This window comes from Metopolophium dirhodum, chromosome 1 (assembly GCF_019925205.1).
Source record: "Metopolophium dirhodum isolate CAU chromosome 1, ASM1992520v1, whole genome shotgun sequence".
Classification (NCBI taxonomy): Eukaryota; Metazoa; Arthropoda; class Insecta; order Hemiptera; family Aphididae; genus Metopolophium; species Metopolophium dirhodum.
In genome coordinates, this window is record NC_083560.1 from 130980303 (window position 1) to 130992789 (window position 12487).

Below are 12487 nucleotides of genomic sequence, written 5' to 3' on the forward strand. Positions count from 1 at the left end.
AAATTCAAATTAAAAAAATATTACAATAATTAATATTATTTATTAATATTAAAAAATATTGTATAATTTTGACTAGGATTTGTATTAATTAAATAATGATATTATTAAAGTTATATTATAAGCTATAATATAATTATTAAAGAAGAGGCAAAACGGATGAAATATTTGTGTTGAAATAGATGGCAAAAATAGGTTTTCACTTTACCATGTTGTGCTTATATTATTGTAACATACACATTAAATACAATAAGCATTTTATATCTCAAACAAAAATAATTAGTTGAAATATGCTTATATTTTTAACTTTAACATACACTATACAGTCTAAACTCTATATCATAATATGGATATTATTTCTATACATCGCATCTATCGATACCGTGATTTTCAAATGGTACTAATATTATATTACATTACTTGGGATGGTCAATTGTACTGGTCATTTAAGTATTAATGTAATGCATATGAGAAGTACAGATGTGCAGAGATCCACAGGAAGGATGCAAAGTGGCATATTTTGCATATTAAAAGTAGGTACCTGCATATGAGTATACTCAGAACCACTGTTGAATGATAAAGTAAAAATAATGTTAACCACTCAAAGCAATTACTTAAATAATTAATTAGGCATACACAATGTGATTTATTTTGAAAATAATATTAATAAAAATAAATATTTAATAACGCAGGCACGCAGCAATTAAAATCAGAGCGAAACGGTGCTAAGTATAATCTCATATGCAAAATACGTTACCAAAAGTGTTGGAACACTAATCCCACATTGCTGACCTCGGCGTTGGATAATGGTGTGCAGTGATATTAAATTTAAGATAAAAAAACATACATTGCAATCAAAAAACGATTCTGAGCGAAGCTTGGTTAAAAAAACTATATGGTTGAGATATGTCTTTATAAATGTTTGATTGTTGTTGACATTTTTACTGTAAAAGAAACTAATGAAAAAACAAAAATCACGTTCTGTCTAGACTCAAATTCTGATCTTTAAAGACAGGACAGGATATTTTTTTAGCTTTCCCTTTTTCACCCAAAAAGTGTTCACAGTAAAAGATATTTGAAGTAGATTAAAAAAAATAAAAATAAAACATCATCGTAAAATCAATAATTTCCTCGCTTTGCTCAGAATCTAAAATGTGCGTGATAAAATGAAATATACATTTTAAGGCTCAACAGAAATACGATAGCATAATACAATTGCCAGTCGTAGTCTATACAGGAGTGTACTTGTATTTATCTGAATTGACATTAGATTTTGTATACACAATATAATAATGCATTTAATTTAATTTTAATATATATTTATATGTCTGTTTACTTCAGGGATTTATACGACGGACAATTGTAAAGGTACTATCGCTATTAGGAAAATCCATTAACTTGAATTCATGCAAATCACGTCATCGGTTTCTTTATGTTCAATGAAATGTATTTTGGATTTCACGTTTACGAAAACTAAAGCTGATCATGTCATAGTAAAATATGTTACCTATTGGTGGCCGTGTACCAGGCAGCCGATATTAATAAGTTGATACATATATCTACTGGGACCAGGTCAGCAATCAAGTCCTTGTGACACAGCAGTGTCCTCAGAACCCCTTTGCCGGCGCCAGCCAGCAGACCCGTCGGCCCATTTAAATTGTCTACCCATCCTAATATCGGTTCTCTCCACGATGCCGTAACTGTGTTCGTACAAAAAAAAACAAAAAATGCAATAAATAAAAAAAAAATAGAAATAAATAATTAAGTGCAATGCGTGATTTGAAATAGGTGATGTATTTTATTAGTAGGTACAAACTCTCATCATGTACACAATATAATATATTACAATTCCCTGTACTAATGTCAACTGAAACTCACCTATTGAGGGTCTGACGATGACTATGGGTAATCCATCACCTAGTAGTAACAACATTTTTTCCGCTAATGCTTTCGTGAACGTGTATGTGTTTGGCCACCCTTTGATAATCCTGAAAAACAAAACCAAAACGGTTCACTTGATCACTAAATTCAAAATTAATATAGGTATTATATTATAATTTTGCACGGTTGCTATATCTTATCAAAATATTTATTTCTATTAATATTGTTTTTATGGTAATTACGTATATTTTAGGTAAAAATCAGTTTTAATTAAATGCACATGGATTTCTGTATGTATTCAAAATTACATTGGTCATCCAATATCTATACAATATATCTGTACTGAATATCTAAATAGTAAATATCTAGATGTTGTTACGAAAACATTAGGTATGAATATTTTTTTAATTAAATAATTATTAACATACATAATAATATTGTTAATTAATTATAAATATTAAATGCACCTATACATATATTATGTAAATAATTAAAGCATACCTCGGTAGTTTGATCAAAGAAACTTAACTAGTTAAGTTGTAGATTGGTAGGTAATAATCAAATATTTAATATAGAAAAAAGGGAAATTCGAATGTACAATATCGTTTTTATTTTTTCGATATACCTAACTCATATAAACTATAGTGGCGTAATTTTAATAAAAATAAAGCGTGCAAGTGGATTTTGCTCTGCTGTACAGTTACTGTACAAGTGGGTCATTGGTCAATGATATAATATCATTGTATAAGAAATACGATTCTGAGCGGAGATGGTTTGTCAATATGGATATTTTTATTATATTTATATTGTTATTTGTTATTAATAATACGGTAGCCGGTAAGTTGAATATTAATATAATAAAATTACAACAGAAAAAAAACCAAAAATGTCCGTAAACAGCTTGAAAACAGTCTAAATATTTTGAAAATTTTATCAAGTATAGGAATTGATTAAATAAACATATGATGTAAATTTAACGTATCTACAGTAATTCGTTTTTGAATTACAACAAAATAAGAAAATCGCTACTTGCAAAATCGAGTGAATGTCCAATGTTGTAAAAATTTGAACTTCAAACGCTCGTTAAAATTTAATTTGACTTTCTCATAGACATTTTTTTTTTATAAAGGTATACAAACTTATAGGGAAGCTTGTATTACATTTTAAAATCTTAGATTTAAAAAGAAATTTTTTATGAATTTCTAACTCAAAATAATTAGTACATTTTCGTGATTTGTACGCCTTTTGTCAACTTTCAAACTTTGAATGCTTATAAAAAAAAATTGTGACTGAATGTATTTTTAATGTTTTTCAGCTGTCATTGTAACAATATATTAGAAGCCTTGTATTACATTTTCAAGTTTTTCGACCCAACGAATAACATTTTGTTGATATTTAAAGAAAAAAAACTAAAAAAGTTGAAAACTGTAAGTTTTTGTCCGTTTACAAACGAAAACAAGCTCAAAACAAGTCAAAATATTTTATGGTGTATAGAAAATGTTTATATAAATATTCAGTGAACATTTCATGTATTTGCGGTTATTTGTTTTAGAGTTTTTTGTCAAAAACTGATTTAGCGTAAAAATTCCCGGTTTTCCTTAATTTTTGTTTTGTTTTTCCAGCGTTTTTGAAAACTATTGAGAATTTTAAAATTTTACCTCCCGTATGCACCAACTAGATTCACTTTCCCATCAAACAAGATACCGTTGAAGAAAATCGATTCAGTTTTTCTGCCCCAAATGGAGATTACAGAATCAAAAATAAAAATAAAAATAAATAAAAAAACACAAGTCATAATAAAATCAACATATTCATCGCTCTACTCAAAATCCAAAAACAAGCGTTGAGTAAGTCAGCGTTACAAGGTGAAAACACTTCACAAAAATCGATGTAATTCTCGTTTTAATTATGTTAAACTGTTCCTCTAGTGTAGTGTATTTTGTACTGTATTAGTATTTGGTATTGTATTAAAAGAAATTCCTTTGAATCCAATCGATGATGTTAATCCCATCACAAACATGTCCATGGTCCATAGGGATTTGCGTAGAGGCCAAACTCTGCCCTGACCTGCCATCTGAAGTGATTTCGATGTGGTTAGTGCAGCAAACGCACGACTGCAGCCTTTACGCATCAGAGTTCGCATAAAGTATTTAATTTAACTCAGTTATAACATTAATTCAATTAACTCAATTTCATAGCCTGATTTGTTTAATTCAAACAGTAGGTACCTACGTAATGTTGATTCACAATTTATATCATATCGCCGTAATTCATTGAGATTAAGAGCTGTAATTGAGTTCACAAATCTCTAAACGACAGCCTAAAGACATATTAATTAATATTCAATAGCAGTAATAACATAGATCGTGTATATTATAAATACATTTTACAGGTTTTAATTACAATTCATATATTCTTAACCATGTGTACGAGTAGTGAGTAGGTACCTACATGCAGTTTTCATTCATTTTAACTGCAACTCATTATTTTTACTTGTCAGTGTTTTTAATTTAATGAATGTATACTTCGTATTTATTCTCCAAACCGTATGGAAAAAGCCTAACTAAGAGGGAAATAATCTTAAGTAATGTCCTGTGGGCTGTGGTGTGGATTGATAATATTATATTACATTATCACACCCATGATCGCCCCCCATATTTCCTTTAATAAAGAATTAGTTTAAATTCCAATTTGAAAAGGTTTAACTACATAGAGTATGTATTTTCAAATACGTATTAACATTTTAATAATATTTAAAAAGTGTTGTACTCCTATAAAGTAGTTCCAACTTCTTTTTTCAAATGAAATTCTCCTTTTCTTTAAATTATTGAGCAGATCACTTTTTAGAAAATGTCTATATATCTAAATCGAAATTCGAACGAGTAATTTTTTGAGTTAAGTATTTAATTTTATGAGCTAATGATAGTAAAGGTTTGGGGCTATGATGATTAGAAAATTATAGTAATTACTAATTATTACTAATCTTTCAATATTTTATAATTGGTAAAAATTGTCCGGAATATAATAAATATTATAGATAATAGATTCAATATAAAATCCAATTAATAATTTCGTAAAATAATTTTAAAGGACTATTATTGAGTATTATCCACAGTATATATATTAAATATACTAATATGTTATTAGTAATAACTCAAAAATTACATAAACTGGTCATTTTAATTTTGATTTAGTTATATCAACATTTTCAAAAAATAATAAGGTTAACAAATTACAATATAAAAGGTTGGTTGTAAATTTCCAAGTGTGTAGGTATCATATGAAATAGTATAAAAATATAAATAATTGAAAATATAGTCCTCAAGTATACGTCTTATAAATTCCAAAGATCAAAATTTATAATTTGAATAAAAAAATGGTATTGATTATACTTGGTGAATTACTTAACTAACGTACTTATTATCTTCTATAAATACTATCCATATTTAATAATCTATTTTAATTTTCATTATTTAATCTTTGGAGCTATTATATATTCCCCCCCCCCAAGAAAAAATTGGCCCCACTGAAATTTTTTCTGAGCACAGGTCGGACCAGGTTTAAGATAATCGACACGGAGTTTATCTTTGAACCAATAAAATATATATTGTATATTATAAATACTTAACTATTACGAGAAACCCCAAATCATCATAGTCTTGTTTTCTACTGCAAACTCAATAAAAAATTCAAATTTTTGTTGTAATAAACAACAATAAGATATGGCATTAATATAGGTAGGTACTTAATTTTCTTTTATTACTCACGGGATGTTAATATTTTACTTTTTATAATTAATGACTATATTTTAAATAATTTATTAAACATTTATTAAAAATGGTATTACATTTGAATTCAATGATAATATAATATCATAATTGTATACGAAAAACGATTCTGAGCAGAGACGGTTTGTCAGTGTGGGTATTTTATATTTTATTTATATTGTTTTTACTTATTATTAATACGGCAGCAGGTAAGTTGAACTAATATTATAAAACTACAACAAAATAACTAAAATCGTTATTATTGGATATTTAATATGTGATTTCGTCCAAATTTGAACTTAAAATAAATAATAAGTAATAACTATCATAAAAGACTGTGTTTTTATATTTTTTAAATTTTTTGGTTACAGAAGAACCCACTTATACGGAATATTGTTTGAAATGTTCAATCCTTAGCTATAAAAGTTGAACATTTTATACATTTTTAACTACAAAATCATTTTTTAATTTTATATTTGATAGATGCTGTTAAAAATTGAACTTTAAATGCTTTTAAAAAAAAATTGTGACTTTGTATTTTAAATATTTTTCAACTGCTATACTCACAATATATCAGTAGCATTGTATTCATTTTTCATGCTTTTTGAAACAAAAAATAATTTTATTGACATTTATAGAAAAAAAAAACTAAAACAATTGAAAATTAAAAATGTCCGTAAACAGTCAAAATATTTTCAAAATTTAATTTAATTAGACTTAAATGTAAAAGTTTTTTTGGTAAAGGTAGACACACTTATGAGGAATCTTGTATTAAATTTTTAAATCTTAGATTTAAAAAGAACAATTTTTATTAATTTTAAACTCAAAATAATTTGCACATTTTCGTAAATTTACACCTTTTGTCAAAATTTGAACTTTAAATGCTTATAAAAAAATTGTTACAATGTATTTTAAATATTTTTCAACTGTAATTGTAACAAATTGAGCTTTGTTACAAGCATTTTTGACCCAACAAATAAAATTGTATTCATATTTATGGAAAAAAAAATTTGAAAAATTTGAAACCGAAAATGTCCGTAAACAGCTTGAATGATTATTTTGATGTTCATGTAGCTGTCCAAATATAATATTCCACGAGCAATTTGAAGCCGGGAGAATATTTAGTTTTTATAATGTAATATTTGAAAACCATCTGCAACTAGTTTATTTTATCAGTTTTTTCTTTATGGTAATTTAGTATTGTTAATGAATAGAGGACAACTGAAATAATTTTAATTCATGTTTTGAGAAACGTGTTTTTAAATCATCAAACACATTGTCTAATAAAGGAATGAATATCGCCGTTCTGTAAATCTATTCTACATCATTACTAACTAGAGTAGATTATACAATTTATTTATTTGTTGTTTATATAGTACAATGGTCATACACAATTCTATATCGGTAATGTATGCTATCTCTTCAAATGATTTAAAGTTATTTTAAAAATGTTGTTTTAATATGTTTACAATATTTTTAATGAATTTATCATGTAAGCATCAGTAGTATACGCTACTGTTCCAAATATTTTTTTATTAAATGCTCCAAAGAGGATTAGTGTAACTAAGAAAATGCGCGTAAAACAAAAAATAGCAATTAGGTGCGAGTTTTTTTTCGCTTTTCCAGGGTTTTTGAAATCTTATTATGATATGTTATTTCAGTTAATACATATCTTTTAAAAAACTAGTACCTCATTTATGTCTCTAAAAACAATTCGTTTCTCACAATCCGGTTAGCTAGTGGAAAATATATTATATTAAAAACTACGGATTTTTTTTCTGACCCAGAATAAAATCTAAAAACCTCTTTAATAATTTCAATTAAATGTTATATACTTTGAACTCGAGATGATTTTGAAATTGGAATATTCAGAGAATAATTGTAGCTTATGTTATAAATTCAACTACAGGCTACAGCTCTAAAAACTCCTGATGCCACAATAGTGCAGCCATAAAAATCAGTACCAACACACTTGTAGACCCATGTAGACTTGTTAACCTATTTCTTTTAATTGATTTTAAAAAAATGTCCCTAGAATTTTTCCACTAATCAAGAATTCTGCTACCTAGGTACTTTTATTATTTTCCATTGAACTATCACCATATTCTTCTTTATAATAACTTAATTTATCACTTTTACTATTCAGTTGTATAATTTGAACTACGTAAAATGCATAAAATAAAAATGAAACAAAATCCTATCTAATTGTTATATCATCAATATATCTTATGGCTAGGGTGTGTACAACAGTAAAATATGCATTTTATTTTGTTAAAATATGTTAAGATATGCAATAAACTTACTATAAAATATAAAACGAATGTACCAATAATTTCCAAATCATCATTAAGTGATAGAGAAGCATTTTATAATTTTAAATATATTGAATAAAATTACTTTTTATGTAAGCTAAATTATTTTTGTTAGTTTTTTACCTAAATAAATCCGAAACATATTTTGTACATTTTCGCATTTTTTTCTTCAAAGGAATAATAATACTGATTTTATTAAATTAAAATTAGAAGCGTAAGATATTGCACTACTTTAGTATTGCACTACCTTTAACACTACTTTAGTTTAAATATAACATCGCATTTTATATGTTTATAGTTAAAGACTTAAGATATGGTATAATATTCATTATAATAAATATATGCAAAAATATTCAAAATAAAAATTGTTCATATTTTGTATCAATATAAAGCGATTTGTGAAGATTCCTTACCAAATTTGTAAATGGACTTAGCCAAAAAAAACACAGCAATGCATAAGTCACTATTTATGACTAATCTAATTTGTTACTGTTAGACACGTCTAAAGTTTCATAAAAAATTATGCTATAAAAACAATCTTATTGAATAAGGCAATCTACCTAATCAGGGCCGAATTTAAGGGGGGCACTGGCTACAACAGCCCCGGGCACCAGTATTTTGGGGGCGCCAAAATGTTGTGGTTGGAAATTTGTTCCCTTGTGAATTATTAAAACTTTTAAAATTGAAATTATTTCAATAACAGTATTATGCTGTTTGAAATTTAAATAACTAATTTATTTATATCAATATAGCTATCAGCGTTCGAGAATTATTAATATACCTAATAATAGTTCCTTAAGAGGACGCTACACGGAAATTTGTTGCCTCCGTCTTACAAGTGCGCGTAACATAGAAAATTTTACATACAGTAGATCAAGTTTAAGTCCGTTAGCTTACAAATTAGAGTGAATTGATCTATTATAAAATTTAAAGGTAAGATTATTATCTAGAGCACCTCATTGGCTTTTTATTATACTTTAATTTTAAAGCGGGTTATAAGTATTTTAAATTGTTAGTTGCTTTTATATCTTAAAATACTCATAACTAGTTTTAAAATTAAAATATAACAAAAAGCCTATAAAAATGCCCTAGATAAAAATCTTACCTTTAAATTGTATAAGGTTTAAGTTCACTCTAATTTTTAAACTAACGGAGGTAAACGTGATCTGCTCAGTGTGAAATTTTGTATGTTACGCACTTGTAAGAGAGAAACAAAAAATGTCAGTGTAGCTCCTACTCTGTAGCATTTTAGCGTCCTCTGAATACTTTTCCCAAATTTGTCGTGACTCAAATATTTAATAGACATAAGTTATTTATAATAATACGGCGTATTTTGCTATCGCGTGCGTCGCGCGATACTACAAAAGTACAATAAATTATCAGTCAACAAACTCCATGTGTTAATGCAATTATTTACCAATAATTTTAAAAAAAAATCACATAGGTATTATTGTAAAACAAGTATTCTTTTCTTTGCTGTAAATCTAAAAGGCTCATATCTTGAGGATCTATCTCCCATATTTACCGTAGTTAGGCCCCTTACGAAAGCGCCAATTTTTTTTGCAATATAAATCAACTTGTTCTTTATGGCTTTATTTGTGTATCCATCGTGTGTGTAGATTTTTAAAAACTATTCTTTAGATGATTTTCAGATCTCCAGCTTTGCCTCTAAATTTAAAAATCACTCTAAATTTACGTTCGTTAACTAAACTCTCACTTTTTTCCATATTAAAAAATAGTAGTATTTGACCATTATCTCTATACCATCCAGGGCCTTGCACCCGATTTAATCCGAACCCCTAACACCCCTAAACACCTTTAAAAAATCAAACACCCGAAACCCGTATAACCCGAATGATTCTGTTTTCAAAACACCCGTGTTAACCAAAACCCGAATAAATATTCGGGTTAACCCGAAATCCCGAATAATTTTTTTTCTCATTCTTCATGCGACATATCATTTCGTATGTATTTCTTGTGGTGAGTTCGATTTTGTAGAGTTAAATAATCAATAATAATAATAACAGGAACAATCTAACAAACAATCATAGGTAATTTCTTGAAAATAAAATCCATTAAAATGTTTAATAATTTAATTGATTCTGATTAAAATATTAAGTATTTAATTATTTCTTATACCTATATTATATGATATAATTTATTACTTTATTAGTAAAATAAATCCAAATATAGCCAATAGCAATATAAAATAGACGTGGTCTCAACAAAACTGAAAGTATTGACAGCCGTGACCAAAATACCAAACACTAATAACTAATAATAACTTGTGTTATTTCATTATTTGCGACGAACTTCCAAAGCGGAATTACCTATGTCCTATAATATCTAATTTAGTAACTCGAATATCGTAATACGTGGCTATATTTATTATTTACCAGTGTTTCGGTAATCACGAAATCATAATTTATATTTTATTTTATTTGTCTATGGCTCAACAGTCAGCGCCCCTATGTCCATCTATTTTAAACATTTTAATATTTTATTATTTATTATATCCATCGACTTGGCATGGGGGAAATTGTACATTTTTAATTTGTATCACATTCGGTCTACGAGTCTACGACGCGCCTCTCACTACGTACCTACTCAATTTTCAATTTTATTATTATTTCATCGTACAATTTGTGAATACCTATATATTTTTTATATTACCTTTTAGTTATAGTATAATAATATAATAATTATATGAATTATTCATAATATTTATAAAGATTAATTTTTTTAATTTTTAAGTCATCACAAAATAATCAATACCTATTCTGTTATATAGGTACGTAACATTATGCAAAATCAAAATATCAATCTGTTGAAACTGTTGATTTTGCAAAATATACCTATTACTACCTATTATTATTACCCATATTATTACCTATTCATTATGTTTTTGTATTTACTTTTAAATGGGATTAGGCTCTAGCAAGTTAACTATTTTTTGACCACAGAAAGCCTTGTAAACATTTTGATTTTTGATGACTGTTTTTTGTTTGCTTATCAAATAAAATTTTTCTGAATATTTTTAATAAGTACATTTTTTTTTTAAATATGCTAGTATATTATTTAAGTCCAGTACCTATTTAGATTTTAGACATGTTATACGGTAAAAAAAAAATGAGTTACGTGGACTCTAATGCCTATAATAAAACGAATAGGTAGTTAAATAATTACTTTCCCATTGTCTTATTTCTTATAGTTCATAGAAAAAGGTAACTACTGTACATTAATTAACCTAGTTTAACCCTCGAATTTGGATAAAACATTTATATTTTATTATAAATAACATAAACATAAATACTTTCTGTTTTTTTTTTGGGGGGGGGGGGGGGGGGGTCATCAAAAGTTCTGTTTTATCCAGATTTCTCAGCACCCATATTAACCAATATTAACCCGAATAATAACGGTTTTGAAAACCCAAATGTTTGTTTAAATTTTTTATTCGGGTGTTTGAACACCCAAATACATCCAGCACCCGAAACCCGAAACCCGAATAAATGATTCGGGTGCAAGGCCCTGATACCATCGATATGAAATTATATTATTTGTTAATGTGTTTGTTGTTTTAATTTTGTCTACAAAAAATATTTACTCTATTATTGAAATACAAGTATTTTTTGATTCTATTTTATTTTTTACATTCGTTTCAAGTCCAATAAGTTTTTAAGAATTGAAAACTGGGATTATTGTAATTTTATAAAATGTAAATTAGAAATGTTTTTTTGTGATAGTGTAACAAGAAGACCTGACAGATGAAATAACTTTTATTCTAATCAATATTTGAAAAATTTTTTATATATAATTTATAGTCACTTGCGCTACACGAGTATTATAAAAAATATATTTCTATTTTTTAATACCGAAAATAAAAAAATTTAAATTCGGTTTACATTTTTGGAAAAATTAAAAATACCCAATTTGTAAATCTGATTATATGAACAATTTTTATGGTAAAAACATTTATCTAAGTCAAGTAGTTTATTTTTTGGAATTTTTTAAAATATCAATATTTTTTTAATTAAATTTATTTAGAACGTTATAACATTTTTCAAAATATTATTTTATGAAATTTCCTGACATGAGTATATTTCTTAACTATAATTTTCACAATTTTTAACATACGGTTAAGTAACATAATTTTTTTTGATTCTCGGGTCTTCTTGTTACACCTGTATACAAATATATTACTTTTATGCCTTGTAATTTTACGAATTTTGTTATTGGTTGTAAGTATTACAATTTTTATTTATATAATTCTACTTTTTATTGAAAATTAACTTGTCTTTGTACATACAGTTGTGAAAAATACGTACTATAGGTATAAACCTTTTTTTTGAGTGTAAAAATATTAGCCTTTTAAAATTATTTGAATGATTTTGCTCAATGTATGTTTTAATGTAACAAGTTTGATATATTATCAAAGGTTAAAAATTGGCAATACCAAAACTTCAAACCATAGTTTGTTTAAATGTTTTTCTAGAATCGGCTGTCGTCTTTATTGACCACACTCTTTGATAT

General features: G+C 26.5%; 1 protein-coding gene across 2 annotated transcripts in view; it reads right to left on the reverse strand.

Moving 5' to 3' along the window:
* Window positions 1-12487, reverse strand: part of LOC132934226 (putative fatty acyl-CoA reductase CG5065) — a 64392-nt gene that overhangs the window by 14963 nt on the left and 36942 nt on the right. For both annotated transcript variants that reach the window (XM_061000506.1, XM_061000507.1), the window contains exons 5-6: window positions 1876-1985; window positions 1505-1697 (exon numbers count right to left, since the gene is read on the reverse strand). In XM_061000506.1, coding sequence (XP_060856489.1) covers window positions 1505-1697; window positions 1876-1985 — 303 coding nt within the window. The remainder of the gene's footprint in view (window positions 1-1504; window positions 1698-1875; window positions 1986-12487) is intronic.